The sequence below is a fragment of the Erythranthe guttata genome, chromosome 1, assembly GCF_056151865.1.
Source record: "Erythranthe guttata isolate IM_541 chromosome 1, IM_541, whole genome shotgun sequence".
NCBI classification, from domain to species: Eukaryota; Viridiplantae; Streptophyta; class Magnoliopsida; order Lamiales; family Phrymaceae; genus Erythranthe; species Erythranthe guttata.
The window spans coordinates 1,799,526-1,818,606 of record NC_142533.1 but is presented as its reverse complement, the minus strand read 5'-3'; the positions used below and the strand labels follow the sequence as shown (position 1 = coordinate 1,818,606).

At 36.0% G+C, this 19,081-nt stretch overlaps 1 protein-coding gene and 1 pseudogene across 9 annotated transcripts; both read left to right on the top strand.

Annotated features, from left to right (window-relative positions):
* The first annotated feature begins 3,421 nt into the window (after positions 1–3,421).
* On the top strand, positions 3,422–14,964 carry LOC105975279 (nezukol synthase KSL3-like; annotated as a pseudogene). The gene is made up of 11 exons (XR_016030520.1): positions 3,422–3,865; positions 3,952–4,135; positions 4,225–4,424; positions 4,654–4,872; positions 5,016–5,227; positions 5,633–5,742; positions 5,819–5,917; positions 6,020–6,235; positions 6,366–6,507; positions 14,158–14,409; positions 14,508–14,964. The product of XR_016030520.1 is annotated as a nezukol synthase KSL3-like (transcript).
* Positions 14,965–15,276: 312 nt separating this feature from the next.
* LOC148772550 (nezukol synthase KSL3-like) lies at positions 15,277–19,014 on the top strand. Of its 8 annotated transcripts, none has more exons than XM_088816030.1 (13): positions 15,277–15,537; positions 15,715–16,083; positions 16,161–16,338; positions 16,420–16,616; positions 16,707–16,827; positions 16,902–16,999; positions 17,078–17,289; positions 17,372–17,481; positions 17,557–17,655; positions 17,758–17,973; positions 18,078–18,210; positions 18,313–18,564; positions 18,656–19,014. In XM_088816030.1, exons 1-13 carry the CDS (start codon positions 15,465–15,467, stop codon positions 18,947–18,949), a joined length of 2,352 nt encoding a protein of 783 aa, XP_088672156.1. In that variant the 5' UTR covers positions 15,277–15,464; the 3' UTR covers positions 18,950–19,014. The 8 variants fall into 8 exon arrangements, 6 of the variants coding, with proteins under 6 accessions (XP_088672156.1, XP_088672157.1, XP_088672151.1 ...); XR_016030491.1 differs by having other exon boundaries at positions 15,370–15,537; positions 18,078–18,219; positions 18,308–18,564; XR_016030488.1 differs by having other exon boundaries at positions 15,370–15,537; positions 17,755–17,973; positions 18,078–18,219; positions 18,308–18,564.
* Positions 19,015–19,081: the final 67 nt, after the last annotated feature.

Here is a 19,081-nt window from a genome sequence, read left to right as displayed (position 1 = left end):
CTGAAAATGGGCCCCTAGTAAAACTGGGCCCTGGGCGTGGGCCCTGCTCGCCCCACCCCAGGGCCGGCCCTACTCAGAGTTTATGAGTGAGGATGAAGGCTTTTGAGATCCTACACCGGGTGAAATACACTGGGTAGATCTTTACCATTAATATACACACAAACACACACACACCCACATTGGTGTGTGTAGATCAACGGTGAAAAATCACCCGGTGTAACCTTCACCGGGTGTAGGATAGATAAAACCGAGGATGAAGACGACGATGATCATGACAATACTGTTTCGAGTAGTACATCCAGTGATGATACTGTGCAATTTCTCGATATAAGCTCATAAAGTATGAAAAATGAGGAGTTTGAAGTAGTGGATGATTTAGAAGATCTTGATTTTGTTATAACTTATAGTTTATTACATATCTAAGCTTGGTCACATGACGTTTTAGTATGTACTAATAAGTCACTAATTATGAGTGCAAACTACAGTCACCCCTCAGGTAAATTAAAATTAAGAAAAAAATCTCTCTTGTTTGGATAATTACAATCATACCCCTTAATTATGTATTGTCTTATTAAAAAATCCATTATTTAGTTGATAAATTTGACATCGTAAAGGTGGAAGTAAAACAAGACATAGCTAAGGAAAGTGATTGTAATTATTCAACATGAAGGATTTTTTTATAATTTGAATAAGGCTGCGGCTATATGCAATACTAATTCCACTTGTGCAAAACCAAATTAAAGAAAGATTCCGAAAGATTCTGTTTTATTAAGATGAAATGACAAATATACCCATAATTAAATTGGTTTTTTTTTTCTCATGCAAGACCAAATACAAAAATAATGAGGAAAAAAAAACATAGATGCGTGAATTAAAAAAACAACACCCCCCCTCCCAACCTTACGTACGCCCACCTTCTCCACCTACGCCCACCTTCTCCGCCGTCAAAGCTCCGCCGCCCAAGCTCCACCACCGATCGCCGCCGCCGCCAGCCCCGCCGCTCACAATCATGAAAATGGTAGAAATTTGAAACTGGTAAAACCTTACAAAAAAAGAGGAAAAATAAATTAAATTTGAAACTGGTAAAAATCGACACCAAAGTTTCGAAAAACTATGCTACAAATCGACACTTAAGCGTCGAATTTTATAGGCAGAAATCGACATTGACATGTCGAATTTATAGCACAAATTCGACATTGCCAAATGTCGAATTTGATACCTCAAAATCGACATCTAAATGTCGATTTTTACCCATAAAATTCGACCTGTACATGTTGAATTCGTTTGCGCGTTTTTGGAAAAATGATATTCTAGCTAAAAAACCCATAAATGCATACCTTCTTGGGTTCTTCCACCGTAGAATCTTCTATTTTGATCTCTTCTAACTCCATACTTGCCATATTTGTAAGATTTGTTGAGTTTTAATGATTTTGAATGTTTAGGTTTTGTGGTATGAGGAGGAAGGAGAAAGGTCTTGTGGTTTTTGGAAGATGGAGAAGATGAGAGTTGGTCTTGTGGTTTTATGGTCTTGTGATAGGGTTTTTTGTCTTTTTGAATTTTTGGTTTCGCACATTGGAATTTTCTAATTTTTTAACAAGTAAGGATATTATTGTATTTATACATTGAAAATTTTAATTTGGTCTTGCGCAAGTGGTTTTAGTCTTGCATATAGCCCCGGCCTTTGAATAAATCTTAGGAGGGCGGCCGAAATTTGCCCTAATTATAAACATGCTTTCATAATATAACGACAAAGATTCAAATAGTTTTATTGACAAGTACTTGTCAATATATATATATATATATATATATATATATATATATATATATATATATATATATATATATATATATATATATATATATATATATATATATATATATAAAAGGTTCTAAATATTAGTTATTGGGTTCGAGGACCGCCACACGATAAATCGGTGTGGCGATAATTAATCGGAGATATATTGAAAATAAGTTGGTTTTTAGAGTTAGTGTAATATATTTCTAAATTAATATTATTTATAAATACTTAAAACGTATAAAACAAAATTGAATTTTATTCTCTCCTCATCGTTTATATATTCTAATCACATAACAAAAGTTTAACATTAATAGTGAGATAAAGAATGGCGCCGCGGTGTCTAGATTGTTCTGTATTTTTGTTTTTTTAGGCCAGGTTTTTCTTATCGGGTCGCTGAGTTTGAGTTTGATTGAAAGAGATAATGAGTTGGAATTGAAAGAAAAAAATAATAATAAACACTCTATTTTCTTTGTAATAAAAAATAAATAAATAAAATAGTAAAAAATATGTTTCCGATATATCGCTCGAAGTTTGATCCGATATATTGGTTTGACCCGCCACAGACCGCCTCACTGTCAAAAAAACGATTTTCAAAACTGCCACACAAATATCGTAAAGATTTATGCCCGCCATCGATATGGCGGTCGATATATCGGCCGCTACAACCGATATTTAGAACACTGAATATATATATATATATATATATATATATATATATATATATATATATATATATATATATATATATATATATTTTTATTTATTTATTTAAGATTAATATATCTATCATGCATGCATACAGGGTCGTTCCTGAGAATTCGAGGGCCCTAGGCGAGATTTAAAGAACAACATAAAACGGGGCCCCTATTTGATAAATCAATTTTATTAAAGGGTGTTTGGAATTAATTATACTATAACATATAAATAATATTTTCTAAAAATGATAGAATAAAAGATTACGGAGGTTCGGGACAGTGCCCCTGAAACATTTTTTGAAATGTATGAATATAAAATAACTTTAAATATGGAAAAAAATAAAAATGAACAGAATAATTTAATGGTTCACTTCCTTCCGTGATGTATAATCTTTATAGTAAATAGAATTCATAAATATTTATAACACTTAATTACACTAATGAATTTTGGTTCTTATTTTATATATAAAAATAATAATTAAGACATTATAAATTTAATATTTAGGGACCTCAAAGTTAAGAAAATTGTAAAAGTATCTATCAATCATTTATTTTAAAACTGATGTTCCAAAATATATATATAATAATTTTAAGAAATAAGTATTAATATATAAAGTGTATATATTTTAATTTGGGGCCCTAGATTTTTGTAAAAATCCGCAGGCCCTAGGCCGCTAGGCGACCGCCTACTTCGCCTTCTCTCAAAACCGGTCGTGCATCCATGTTTTAATATATATTAAAAGATGTTGATTTTTTGTTATAGATTATTGAATATCTGAAACAGATGTTCATACAGTCAATATATCGTGTTTGACTGTTTTCAGTTTAATATTCAACATTGTTGAAAAGTAGTTTTAATAAACGACAAATAATTCAAATGTTTATTATTTTGTTTCTTGAACACTAATAATTAATAATTTGTTCGACGATGCTTACGTTAGGAGGAGCTAATAAGCTGTTACTAATTAAATCACCGGCATATTCCTTCTCCGGCACAAGAATATTTATTAGTACCAAATGCGCGGTCGTCAACGTTAATTCCCGGGCCAATAATCGAAACTTGATCGAGAAAGTCAGAGAGAGGATAACATATGATGATAAGGTGGAGATCATGTCTCCGTCGGCATACGACACCGCATGGGTGGCGATGGTGCCGGGCCGCCGGCGACGGAATATTCCGGTGGCAGTGACAGCGATCGGCGGCCGTGTTTCCCGCAGTGCTTGGATTGGATAATGGAAAATCAGAATCCAGACGGGTCGTGGGGTTTGGATCCGGATCACCCGTTTCTTGTTAAAGATCGTCTCTCTTGCACCTTGGCGTGTGTGCTCGCTCTTCGGAAATGGGGTGTTGGCCAACAACTAGTACAAGATGGTAATTAAATTGTCGAAAATTTTGATTTTCTTTTTTTTTTTTTGAATTTGCTTGATAATTTATTGTTTATATATTATAATTTATAGGCATGGATTTCATCGCATCCAACGGTTGGGCAGCAGCTAACAATAGCGATCAGTTTTCGCCCGTTGGATTCGATATTATATTCCCTTGGATGGTAAATTATGCTAAAGAGTTGGATTTATCTCTACCCTCGAGCCTTACTTCATATGTTGATTCATCGCTTCACATTCAAGATTCGGAAATTCGGTTAGTTTAATTTGTGAAACCCTCATTTTGATTTAATATGCATAATTTGAAATCGAGTTAATTAATTAATTGATCGATTGTTTCGTTAGACGAAAGCAAAACTTCCAAGTATATGCGTTGGAAGGGCTCGGTAAATCATGCAATTGGAAGGGGGTAATATCGGAACATCAAAAAAGTAATGGGTCGTTGTTCAACTCACCAGCTACTACTGCAGCTGCTTTGATTCACAGTCGTGATGAAAAATGCTTCGAATACTTGATCTCGGTTCTCAAAGCTTCCAATGAACGGGGTACGGTATACTTTATTTATTTATAATTATTTATAATCATGTAATAAGTATTAATTACTTCCTTCGTTTCATATTATCTGTCGTATTAATTGCTCGTTGTTTTTATACATATAGTTGTTAATATACATGCATAAAAACCTTACAGTGGAGATATTATGGAACAAAGAGAGAATATTTTTCGTCAAGTGTATATATTGTATTCATTGACGATTGTTTTTTAATTTGTTAGTGCCTACTATTTATCCGATGGATATATACACGCGTCTTTGCATGGTCGACAACCTCGAAAGATTGGGAGTAAGCAAATATTTTGAATTTGAGCTACGCAACATTCTCGATGAAATACACATGCGTTGGTTGGAGAAAGACGACGAGATTTTTTCTGATATTACTTGTCATGCAATGGCCTTTCGACTTCTACGAGCCCATGGATACGATGTCTCATCAGGTATATATATATATATATATATATATATATATATATATATATATATATATATATATATATATATATATATATATATATATATACACACATTTGAGATGCGAAAATCGATCATCAAAGTTTAATAAAATTTTGTTGTGATTTAGATGAATTGGCGGAATATGTTGACGAACAACGTTTCATTGATACGGTTAGCATGCAATACGATGGTGTGACAATCGTACTCGAGCTTTACAGAGCTTCGCAGGCGAGAATATGCGACGAAGCAATACTCGACAAAATTCATGATTGGACTAGTGCATTTCTGAAGCAGCAGTTGCTAAACCAGAGCATCCTCGACAAGCGATTACGAAAGCAGGTGATATATGGTTAGGAAATAAATGTAAAATACCAAAAAAAAAAAAGAAAAAAAATCGTATACAAAATTACGAGCTTATTACATTTACTACCCCTGTAAATTTCGCAACTGTGCGATTCCCCTTCAAGTTTCAGAAAATTGCAATTAAACCCCTTCAAATTTCTTCAATTTTTCAAAAATTCAATTTGGTCCTTTTACTTTTGAAAATTACCTGTTTGAGGGATGGGGCATTTCCTTTAGCATAACCCTCCTAGTGTATTTTTGTCATTTCAAAACCGGTCAAGGGGGTATTTGCTAAAATTTTTATGAGGTGAAAAAATCGTGCAGTTGCGAATTTTACAGGGGTAGTTAAAGACAATAGGCTCACAAAAATACTAATCAAAGTTTTGTTTTGAAATTTGCAAGGTGGAGTATGACTTGTACAACTTTCATGGCACGCTCGATCAATTCGGAGTCAGACGAAGCATTGAGCTATACGATGCTCGAGATTTTCGAATTCTCAAAACAGCATACAGGTAATTAATTAATTAATTAATAACAATTTGCAACTCATATATGTGGTAATTAATCAGTCTAGTATACAAAATATAGGTGCCCCACAGTCCATAACGAAGATTTTGTTCGACTTTCGGTCGAAGATTACGGAATTTCCCAAGCTCAATACCAAAAAGAACTCCAACAAATGGAGAGGTATATACCACCCCCGTAAATAAACCGAATTATATATGCAATTTTCGTTACGGTACTAAACTAATATTTGTTCCAACGACAAAAAAAAAAAAAAAAAAAAAGATGGTACGTTGAATTTAGGTTGGACCGATTAAATCAAGGAAGGAATGTATTGCAAGTCTCCTACAGTTTGATTGCTGCAGTTATCGCTGATCCCGAATTATACATGGCTCGAATATCTTACGTTAAAGCCATTGTCTTAATTACTCTGTTTGACGACTTTTTCGATCGTTACGGATCCAGAGAAGAAGCGCTCCATGTTATCGAACTAGTACGCAAGTACGTATAAATAGTACGGGTCAATTTTTCATTTCCTTCTTCAAGGAATACTTACATATGTTATATCTATATATGTATATATATCTTATACAATTTTTTCTTGGATTATTATATGTATATATATATATAGATGGAATGTGCATGCGGAAACAAGTTATTGCTCTCGAGAAGTCGAAATTCTATTTACTGCGTTGTACAACACAGTCAACGAAGTTGCGGAAAATGCTTATGTGGCGCAAGGCTATTGGATTAAAGAGGATCTAGTTAGCAGGGTACTTTCTATATATATAGCTATAGCTAGTGTTGGCCGAAAACCTACACGCAAGTGCACGTATCGTACAAGTAATATAGTGGACTAAAAGTCCGGATATCGAACCCACAGGGAATATTTAATTATCTAATCCTAGACGCTAAATTCTACCAATTATTATCAAGCCCACCCTACACAGTCGAAAAAGGATTAATAAACTAAATTAAACTAAATTAAAAACAAGCAAAAACAAGAAAGCAATTAAAAACGAAGATTTAATCAAAGTAGACAAGCCTAGGATTTTATTCTTCCCCCTATGTGATTATTATTCCCCTAATTCCTTCAATTATGCAAGCAATTAACCCGGATTATTAACCTGAGATGCTAAAATAATCATAACCCGCTTCCGCGTGTATTACGATTCTAATACTCTAGATTCAATTACTATATTCCTATGCAATTAATTCTAGAACACAGCATTAAGCACAAATCTCAATAATGGCTACCTAAGAGATTAACTATATTCCTATGTTAATACCACAAAGGCTCTTCTACCACAGTTCTAATTATTAACCCGATCTTCCGATTCATGCGGTTAACAATAACATAAAAGCACATAAGGTGATCAAGTTCATGCACTTAATAAAACAAGTAGAAGAAATAATCCGGTATTAAAACTTGCATAAAATCATAGAAAAGGGTTCATAAATCCCACATAGGGTTCCAAATAAAATCCTAGAAATAAGTAGTTTAGCTACTCATAATTAAATCAAAAACGCAAATAAAATAAATCATAGACGATAAATCTTTGCTTGGAGTCTTCGAATTCTTCGTTATTGCTTTGTTGCTCTTGAAATTGCGTAAAAAGATGGATCCCTAATTGTGTGCTTGGCTTGGTCTTATATAGGGTGAAAAACTTGGGGAAGAAGGCAGTTTCCTTGTACAATTAAGATTCCCTCACTGCGCCAACTCGCCATTCCGGACGGCCGTGTGAGATTTATGCCTAAAATCCGCACGGCCGCGCGGTCTATTCTCCAGAATTCTGCTTTTTTCACTTTTGGCCCATATTTTCTCCAAAATTGCAGTTTTGACCCCATACTTTTCCAATTCTTCAATTTGTACCTAAAATACAATAAATCAACTTTTTAAGCACCAATTATCGTTAAAACACACCAAAAGCTCAAATAAAAAGATACGATAAAGTGTAAAAATATACACTTAACACACCCCCAAACTTGAACTTTTGCTTGTCCTCAAGCAAAAATCTACCAATAAGCAAATAACTCAACGATAACATCTCATCACATAGATCAATGATCAACTTCACGTTTTCAGAACTTGTAATTATAATGACAATTCCTTAGACATTCGCAAGCTCAAAATTCAACAACACTTAGTCACTCACCATTACAAAAAACCACAAATCATACAATTGCTTCAAGTATCCCATATTTGCAAGTTAAAAATAGAGAAAATTTATACTTACATGCATATGCTTGACTCCAAATACTCACCAAATTATTCTACTCTACTAATATCGAACATTAAGCTATTGGGATCATTGGGGCTTTGTGGCTTTCAATTGTTAGGCTCTTTGGTTCGAGGTAGGAAAAATGGGTATGTGTGGCTATTCTTCTTGAATTTAGGTGATTACGCCAAAATTTGAAAGACAGGCGTTTGAAACAATGAATTCACCTATACGGACTTTAATAAACTCGATTCTCAAAAGTTCAAAAGTCTCCACTTTTGCTTTTGAGGCAATGGATCGAGTTTTCAAAAAAATTTCAACAACTAGTCCTTATTTCTCCATTCTAGTCTCTTCTTCTTCTTCTTTTTCTTTTTTTTTTTTTTTTTTTTTTTTTTTTTCGAAGAAGAAGGACCTTATAAAAAAATTTCGACCGAACTCCAAGGGGTAATTTTCAAGAATCTCCACCTATTCTACCTTACACATATGGCTAAAAGAAAGAACACCTTTTCTCCGAGGCTCAAATCAAGGTTCTAAGGAATATTTCGATAAAAAGGTCGGCTTGAAAGGCTCAAACGGTTCAAAGAAAGCCCAAATCATATCCCAAATCACTCACTACTCAATACTTCGTATCATAAATTTCCTAAGGTGAGTTCTAAAACCGAACATAGCATGATCTAGCACAAATTAATTCCAAATTTAAAATACAAAACATTCAACCAAAGCAATGCACAAAATGTGATTCCTAGCAATAATTCGCTTCTAAGTCCCGTTGAATCGAAAGCTAAACAAACATCAAATCCTTATCACACAAAACAAGCAATTTCATCATCAAACATTGATCATCTCTCATCATCATAAATCATAGATGCCTTTGACTCAAGCAAATTTTTTTTTTTTTTTTTTTTTTTTTTTTTTTTTTTATATTCCGGAAAAAACGGGAAAAACAATAAAAACGAATAAAACCTAATGCATGCAAACTTATAGATGCCTTTGACTCAAGCAATTTTTTTTTTTTTTTTTTTTTTTTTTTTTTTTATTCCGGAAAAAACGGGAAAAACAATAAAAACGAATAAAACCTAATGCATGCAAACTAAAGCAAATAAGCAAAAAAAAAACATATTTTTCACCCCCAAACTTAAAATTTTCGTTGCCCTCAACGAAATTAGTACAAAGTTTTAAGGATAGAAAACACCTGATTTAGTCGAAGTCGATGTGATCGGGGTGCTCCTCCCTCCTTCTCTCATGCTCATCATCATCGGAAAGCTTGGGCACAGGCTCAAGAATGGGTGCCGGTGGATGCCGGCTCGATGCACTCGGGCTTGACTTGAAAAGATGAGATTTTGAAGAAGTTGGTTCGATGCTCTAGCCTCCCTGTCAATACCAACACAAAATAATAATTTGAGAATGCGTGAGTGAATTATATGTGTGAAATTGAAGAATTTTTGGAAGAGAAATTCAAAAAAAATTCGAAAATTCGTGTGTGGGAGTTAGAAAGAAGGAAAGAGGGGGGTTTAAGAAATAATGGGGGAGAAAATCGAATTTTTAGAATTTAAAACGCTCAGTAATAGCCTCGGACGGCCGTCCCATCTTTTAGCCTATTTCTCGGACGGCCGCACCGTTTCTCGAAATTGGGCAGAAGCGGCTCCGAAACTCGGACGGCCGTCCGAGATTTTAACCCTCATTCCGCACGGCCGCGCCAAGCTGCAATTTCGTCCAGTAGCTGCTCCAAAATCTCACACGGCCGTGTGAGATTCATGCCTTTTTCTTGCACGGCCGTGTGAAGAATTGCAATTGGGTCCCTACTCGACTCTCGACTCACGTTTTCGGCCCTGAAAAATAAAATCCAAAAATAAATAAATTAGAATGCATGCTTATGATACTAAAAACGAAACGAAAAATTAAATAAAAATACGAAAAACAATAAAGCTCGGGTTGCCTCCCGAGAAGCGCTAAGTTTAAAGTCTTCAGCCGGACGTTGCTTCTTTAATTTCAAGCAAAAGTGACCGAAGTCACTTGGCAATCTTCACTCGCTTCCCAATACGGTTTGAGCCGGCTCCGTTTTACGTTGAACGTACGATTTGAATCGCGCTCCTTTATTTTGACCACCTCGTGAGGAAGAATTTCTTGGACAATAAACGGCCGCGACCACTTTGATTTGCGCTTCCTTGGAAATAACCAAAGACGGGATTTGCACAATAACACCAATTGTCCTTTGTGCAATTCCTTTTTGATTTTCTCCTTACGACCACAATAGCTTGACTCATCCTTCTCTCGTGACTTGCTCGAACCTTTGGTTGGCAACATCTTCCTTGCATTCTCATCGTCGTTAAGACCTCGACTCGCATGACTTTCTCTTGGAGGATTTAAAATTGAGTCCATGAAATAAACTTGCTCCGTCCGATTCCCGTTTCCGCCATCATCTCCTGCACTCAAAGATGCTTTCCCATTGTCCAAGATCGAAACATCAAACTTTTCATTATTTGTAAAATCCATAAGCTCAATAGCAAAACAATCATTATTTTCACATGGATTTTTATTAGCACTAAAAACATTGAATTTGATTGTTTGATCATGCACAGTCATTGTAAGATCACCACTAGCACAATCAATGAGAGTTTTCGACGTGGCTAAAAACGGTCTCCCTACGATAAGAGGTATCTCCCTATCCTCATCTATATCAAGTATCACGAAATCAACAGGGAAGATAAATTTATTGACTTTCACTAGCACATTCTCTAAAATACCTTTTGGGTAAACTAAAGATCTATCGGCTAATTGAAGAGTTATAGCCGTCGGTTCAATTTCTCCTAACCCAAGATTTTTAAAAGTAGAGTACGGCATAAGATTAATGCTAGCGCCTAAATCAATGAGCGATCTAAAATTTTTACCTCCTATAGTACAAGGAATAGTAAACTTACCTGGATCGCCGAGTTTTTGTGGAAGAGGCCGAGTAAGAATTGCACTAATTTGCTCCGTGAGTTGGATCATCTCGTTCCCTTGCAATTTCTTACTTTTCTTCACGAGGTCCTTGAGGAACTTCACCCACTTTGGCATCTTTTGTAGTGCTTCAATGAAAGGAATATTTATGCGAATTTCCTTCAACTTGTCCAAAAATCTTTGATATTCGGCATCGAGCTTCTTCTTTATAAACTTTTGAGGATAAGGAATAGGAGGGACTTGTGAAGGCACCGTCGATGGTGGCTCGTCATGAGATGATTCTTTTTCCTCATTCTTTTTCGGCTTCTCGATTACCGTGCTTCTCTTCTCTTTTCGTGGGGCTTCCTCCAATTGCTTACCGTTCTTCAAGGTGACTGCTTGGCATGTCTCGACCTCGATCTTTTTCGTTAGCAATCTTTGTGGATATGGGATCGGCTCGACCCATTCGGCTACAGTGACTTGCGGCTTGATTTGAATTTCTTCCCTTTTTTCGCTCTTGACATCGATAGCTTGGCACGTCTCGAACTTTTGATTTCGAGGATCTTCCGTATTCGATGGCAATGCTCCCGGCGGGCGGTTCTCTTGCTTCAAAGCTAATTGAGCGAGTTGATTCTCCAAATTTCGCAACGAGGCTTGGGTAGCGGTCATGAATTGGGCCAATATCTCATCCGTGTTTGATTTTTGGGCCGGTGGATTGTTGCCTTGATAGCTTTGTTGAGGAGGGGCTTGATTTTGGAATTGACCTTGAGGTCTTTGATATCCTTGGCCTTGTTGATTTCCTCCATATTGCCCTTGTGATCTCCACCCTTGATTTTGGAATTGGCGAGGCGCATTGTTGACGTAGTTGAGCGACTCCACATCTTGTTGGCATTGGAGCGTGTAGTGATTTCCACTGCAAATTTCACAACATGGAGATTCAATTGCTTTGACTTGTTGTGGTGGACTTGCTTTGATGTGCTGCAGAAGGAGTTGATTTTGTTGAGCAATTTGGGTCACTTGAGCTTGAAGGGCCGTAATTGCATCTAACTCCAACACTCCGGGAACTTTCTTGGCTCCACTAACCGTCCTCTCGCTTGACTTGGCAAACCGATTTTGAGCAATTTGATCCAACATGATGAAAGCATCCGGTATCGATTGACTCATAAAATTTCCCCCGGTGGATGCATCTAAGACCGTTCGCGCATTCTCGTTAATCCCTTGGTAGAAGATGTGGATTTGCCGCCATTGTTCGACTCCATGTGTTGGACATTGCCGCAAAAGAGTTTTAAATCTCTCCCATGCCTCGTATAATTGCTCGCCTTGCTCTTGGACAAAATTGTGAATTTCTCGCCGGATTCTCTCGTCCTTCTCGGGTGAGCTATAGACTTTCATGAAAAGGTTGAGGAGTTGAGGCCACGACGAGATAGAGTGGGGTGCTTGGGACATCAACCACTGGCGAGCTCTTCCTTGTAACGAGTGCTTGAAGAGAATTAATTGAAGCGCCTCTTGGGAAACGCCGTTTTGACGGTGAGAGTTACAGGTATCTAGAAAATTGACAATGTGAAGATGGGGATCTTCACCTGCCAATCCACTAAATAACCCGTTATTTTGGAGCATCGTCAAGAGGCCTTGCTTGATCTCAAAATTGTGCGCCTCAATGGGTGGATATTGGATGCTCGGGCGGAATCCGTCATGAGTCGGGATTATGTAGTCTTGAAGTGCCCGTGGCCTATCTGCTGGCTGTAATGGAAGTTGAAGGGGTGGGTCTTGGACTTGGTTTCCGTTGGCATTGAGTAAATTACCCTCTGCGCGTCTGCGTTCTTCGTCCTCCATTCTATTATTTTCGCGTTGAAGTCTCCTAGCGGCTCGAAAAGTGCGTTCGATTTCGGGATCAAACGGTTCTCTAGCAAGATCGAGTCTCCTAGGCATACACCGTACCTAAAACAAAAATAAAATAAAATAAAAATTAAATGGGTGAATCGTGAAAATTGTTCAAATCTAGAGCTAGAATAAAATAAATAATTAAAATATTCCCCGGCAACGGCGCCAAAAACTTGTTGGCCGAAAACCTACACGCAAGTGCACGTATCGTACAAGTAATATAGTGGACTAAAAGTCCGGATATCGAACCCACAGGGAATATTTAATTATCTAATCCTAGACGCTAAATTCTACCAATTATTATCAAGCCCACCCTACACAGTCGAAAAAGGATTAATAAACTAAATTAAACTAAATTAAAAACAAGCAAAAACAAGAAAGCAATTAAAAACGAAGATTTAATCAAAGTAGACAAGCCTAGGATTTTATTCTTCCCCCTATGTGATTATTATTCCCCTAATTCCTTCAATTATGCAAGCAATTAACCCGGATTATTAACCTGAGATGCTAAAATAATCATAACCCGCTTCCGCGTGTATTACGATTCTAATACTCTAGATTCAATTACTATATTCCTATGCAATTAATTCTAGAACACAGCATTAAGCACAAATCTCAATAATGGCTACCTAAGAGATTAACTATATTCCTATGTTAATACCACAAAGGCTCTTCTACCACAGTTCTAATTATTAACCCGATCTTCCGATTCATGCGGTTAACAATAACATAAAAGCACATAAGGTGATCAAGTTCATGCACTTAATAAAACAAGTAGAAGAAATAATCCGGTATTAAAACTTGCATAAAATCATAGAAAAGGGTTCATAAATCCCACATAGGGTTCCAAATAAAATCCTAGAAATAAGTAGTTTAGCTACTCATAATTAAATCAAAAACGCAAATAAAATAAATCATAGACGATAAATCTTTGCTTGGAGTCTTCGAATTCTTCGTTATTGCTTTGTTGCTCTTGAAATTGCGTAAAAAGATGGATCCCTAATTGTGTGCTTGGCTTGGTCTTATATAGGGTGAAAAACTTGGGGAAGAAGGCAGTTTCCTTGTACAATTAAGATTCCCTCACTGCGCCAACTCGCCATTCCGGACGGCCGTGTGAGATTTATGCCTAAAATCCGCACGGCCGCGCGGTCTATTCTCCAGAATTCTGCTTTTTTCACTTTTGGCCCATATTTTCTCCAAAATTGCAGTTTTGACCCCATACTTTTCCAATTCTTCAATTTGTACCTAAAATACAATAAATCAACTTTTTAAGCACCAATTATCGTTAAAACACACCAAAAGCTCAAATAAAAAGATACGATAAAGTGTAAAAATATACACTTAACAGCTAGTTAATTTATATGCGAATTAATGCTTCGATTAACTATTTTTCTTGTCGAAGCACAGTGGCTCGATTTACTAGAGAATTTTGCGAGAGAAAACGAGTCGTGGAGTAACGAGACTAATGTAGCGATGTCCCTAGACGATTATTTGTCGTTTGCATGGAAAAGTATCGGAGGGAAAATTTGCGTTTTCACACCGACCCCGTTTCTCGGGATTAAAATACCACAGGAAATGTTTAAATCCGCAGAGTTCGATAGTTTGTCCGAATATACCGGTTTGGTTTGCAGACTTCTCAACGATCTCAAGACTTTCGAGGTATATATATTATTGAATTATTTCTCGGAAACAAAATATTTTCTAATAAAAAAAGCTGCATAATTAATCGATCAACGTACGCTATATCTATATGGCAGAAGGAAAGAGACGAAGGAACGCTAAACGGTGTGACTTTGCAAATAGTTGGAGGCGTTTCGGAAGAGGAGGCGATTTTGAAAGTCGAAGAAATTATTGAATATAATCGGAGAAAAGTGTTGCAAATGGTTTATCGAAGAGAAGGAAGTATTGTTCCGAGAGAATGTAAAGAATTATTTTTGAAGACGAGCAAGATGGCTTATTGCGTATATCCGTACAATGGTGGAGACGAATATTCGTCTCCGAATCTCATCATGAAGGATATAAAGGCGATGATTTGGGAGCCCCTTGAGCTTCCTAATCTTTCAACTTAATTTTTTCTATAAATTCAAGTTTTTTTTGGAGAATAATTTGAAAAAATAAAAATGAATAATGTAATTTTTGTGTGTATTATTTTTGTTTTTATATTTGTAACACGAACAAGCATGCATATAAATACATTTTTTTTATGATAATAAACGAACCTGCATCAAATCATATAAGTGTAATGGATAAACATACAATTTCGTAAGTACTTCTGCAACTTAATTGTTAATTTAATTTGTTTTATATATATATTTATTGCATAATAATTGATCTTGAAAAATTACATTTTGCATGTGCATATAGAAAGAAGTTTGGTGAAACTCCTATTATTTGTTAGTTGATATCTTCAAAATTACCTATACACATGCTAGCTAGAAAGGAGTTTGTTATTTTTTTTATCTTCAAAAGGAAGTACGTACACAAATTCACATCGAATCCGCAGCCAATTATATAGGTGCACTGAATAGAGAAAACCGATATTTAGTCTTAAGCTTGAAATCAAATATATTTTCTATTATCTATTTACATTAACTTTAATTTTTCACATAAAAAAAATTGAAAAATGAAAATTGAAGGGGCAAAATTGTCAAGAAAGTTATAATTTGAAAATTGCTCCAACATTATATAAGTTCATAAGTGAACACTACTAGTGTATGATAAAAAAGAAATTGCCAATGGTTTATACACTCAAAGTTTTTTCTTCCTCAAGCCTAAAAAATTTTGGTGGTAAGTAACAAAGTATAGATATTTATATCTTGGTGTTTTGTTTTAGAGTTTATTGCATTTAGTACCACAGTATCATATCAAATTGCTAAAAACTCCTTATATAATTAAATAATTAAATATTCCTGCATGAAAACCAAGCACTTGACGAATTACATCCAAATTAAAATTAATTTGCAGCAAATTCGTTCTCCGGTGAACCGATCGTCACTACCAAATGCTGCCGGAATGTTGATTCCCCAGCCAATCATGGAAGCTTGATCGAGAAAATCAGAGAGAGGATAACAAATGGCAAGGTCGAGATATCGCCGTCGGCGTACGACACGGCATGGGTGGCGATGGTGCCGGCGAGGGAATATTCCGGCGGCGGTAGTGATCGGCCCTGTTTCCCGCAGTGCTTGGATTGGATAATGGAAAATCAGAATCCGGACGGATCGTGGGGTTTGGATCCGGGTCACCCGTTTCTGGTTAGAGACTCTCTCTCTTCTACCTTGGCGTGCGTGCTTGCCCTAAGGAAATGGGATGTTGGCCAACAGCTAGTACAAAATGGTAATTAAATTCAAATCGCCATGAATTTGTTAATTCAGTGTCAAAAAAATTGATTTTTTTAAAATTGTTTATTATAGGCATGGATTTCATTGCATCCAATGGTTGGGCTGCTAATAGTAAAGATCAGTTTTCACCCATTGGATTCAATATTATATTTCCTGCAATGATGAACTATGCTGAGGAGCTAAATTTAAATATGCCCTTAAATCCCACTCTAGTCGATTCATTGATTCACATTCGAGATTCAGAAATTAGGTTAGTTTGGTGAATCTTGTTCTTTTGAAGTCCCTAAATGATAAAAAGTAGAAACTAACCGTGAAATCTCGTTCGATTTAGAAAACGAAATCAAGAATATGCGTTGGAAGGATTCGGTAAATCGGGCAATTGGAAGGGGGTAATATCGGAACATCAAAAAAATAATGGTTCTTTGTTCAACTCACCAGCTACTACTGCAGCTGCTTTGATTCACTGCCGTGATGAAAAGTGTTTCGAGTACTTGATCTCGGTTCTTGATGCTAATTGCAATGGATGTGGTAACTTAAATTCTTTATAATCATGTACTAGGTATATAATATTTTCGTCACGTGTATTGTGTTAATCTACAATTTTACGTTCGTTGTCAGTGCCTACTATTTACCCTGTGGATATATACACCCGTCTTTGTGTGGTTGATACCCTCGAAAAATTGGGTGTAAATCGGTATTTTGAATTTGAGCTACGCAACATTCTTGATGAAATATACGAGTGAGATTTGATTTTCCAAATTGTTTATATGCGTAAAATTGCAATTGCTCACAGTGAGTTTGTACGACTAATAGGCGTTGGTTGAAGAAGGAAGACGAGATTTTTTCCGACATAACTTGTCATGCAATGGCATTTCGACTTCTACGAGTCAAAGGATACGATGTCTCGTCAGGTGTTTTTTTTTTCTTTTTTTTTTTGGTCCGTTAGAAGTTTGAGGCAGTCCAATTTAATTATTTCCGTCGTGATTTAGATGAATTTGCGGAATTTGTTGACCAAGAGCATTTCTTCGATACGGTTAGCATACAATACAGTGGTGTAAGTACAGTGCTCGAGCTTTACAGAGCTTCACAGGCAAGAATATTCGGCGAAGACATTCTCGAGAAAATTCATGCTTGGACTAGTCAATTTCTGAAGCAGCAGTTGCTAAACCAAACCATTCTTAACAAACGATTACAGAAGCAGGTGATAGTTAAGAAACAAATTACAAAACAATTAAAATCTTCTTGTAAATACTAATTAATTTTCCTTTTTTGTAATTTGCAAGGTGGATTATGACTTGAAGAACTTTTACGGCACACTAGATCAATTTGGAATTAGACGAAGCATTGAGCTATACGGTGCTCAAGATTTTCAAATTCTGAAAACAGCATACAGGTAATATTAATTCAAATTTATAATCGATACACCACTGATTTATGATCTTTACCCTGTTTTTCTTTCTCTGTTTAGGTGCCCCACAGTTCATAATGATGACTTTATTCTATTTTCGGTACAGAATTTCAGAATCTCCCAATCTCGACACCAAGAAGAACTTCAACAAATGGAGAGGTATTGCGTTAAATGAAAGATGCTCTTTTTATTATTTTAATAAACTAACATATCTAACCCCCACTCCTACCCCCCCAACCCCCCCTAAAAAAAAAAAAGCAGGTGGTATGTTGAATGCAGGTTGGATCGCTTAAACCAAGGAAGGAAAATATTGCGAATTTCTTACATTTTGACTGCAGCGGTTATTGTTGGTCCAGAACTATCTTTGGCTCGAATATCTTATGCTCAAGTTGTTGTTCTGATATCGTGCTTCGATGACTTTTTCGATCTTTATGGATCTAGAGAAGAAGCGTTCTCTATTATCGAATTAGTAAGCAAGTACGTGATGAACACTTATTATTCACTATTCACTATTCAGTATATGTATATTCCATGCATGCATACATATATATGATACAATTTTCTTGGATTATTATATATAGTTGGAATGTGCATCCAGAAACGAGTTATTGCTCCCAAGAAGTGGACATTCTGTTTACGGCACTGTACAACACAGTGAATGAAGTTGCAGAAAAGGCTTATGACAAGCAAGGCTATTATGTTGAACATGATCTAGTCAGCATGGTAATTTATATTTCTTGATACCACTGAATGCTATATGGTTTATTTCAAATTTTCAATTTCATTTCATGATTCTCGTTTTCTTGTCTAGCTCAGTGGCTCGAGCTACTAGCAAGTTTTACGAGAGAAAAGGATTCGTGGAGTGAGAATATTGATTATGTATCAACCCTAGACGAGTACTTGTCTTTTGCATGGAAAAGCGTCGGCTGCAAACTGTGTGTTTTCACTTCGGTCCATTTTCTAGGTATAAAAATAACTGAGGACATTTTTACGTCTACAGAGTTCACTAGTTTGTGCCAGCATTCTTCTCTCGTTTGCCGACTTCTCAACGATCTCAAGACTTTTAAGGTACACAAAAAAAAAAAGAAAAAAAAAGTTAATTAAATGTTGAATTTCTTCAAAAAACATAATAATTAATAATTAAAGTATTATTTGGCAGAAGGAACACGAAGAAGGGGCGCTAAACAGTGTGAATGTGCAAACTGTTGACGGAGGCATTTCAGAAGAGGATGCGATTTTGAAAGTCGAAGAAATTATCGAGTACAATCGGAGAAAAGTGCTGCAAATGGTTTATAAAAGAAAAGGAAGTGTAGTTCCTAGAGAATGTAAAGAATTATTTTGGAAGACATGCAAGATTGCTCATTGCTTATACTCCCACGAAGGTGGAGACGAATTCTCGTCCCCTATCGACATCGCTAACGATATTAATGGATTGATTTCCGAGCCCCTTTGAGCTGTACCTATTTTTTTCGACGTGGTTCAATAATGTTTGAATAAAATTTTAGGATATGAATGATTATATTTCTTGTTTTTTTCGTTTTCCTCGTTTCAAAATCCATACTCGTAAAAAGGATGTTGATAATTA

Excerpts from the sequence above, each read along its gene's own strand:
- LOC148772550 (XM_088816022.1), top strand. The coding sequence starts at position 15,465 with ATGATAAAAAAGAAATTGCCAATGGTTTATACACTCAAAGTTTTTTCT. Across the intron at positions 16,084-16,160 it reads CCAACAGCTAGTACAAAATG|GCATGGATTTCATTGCATCC; the intron begins GTAATTAAATTC and ends TGTTTATTATAG. Across the intron at positions 16,617-16,706 it reads TGCTAATTGCAATGGATGTG|TGCCTACTATTTACCCTGTG; the intron begins GTAACTTAAATT and ends GTTCGTTGTCAG.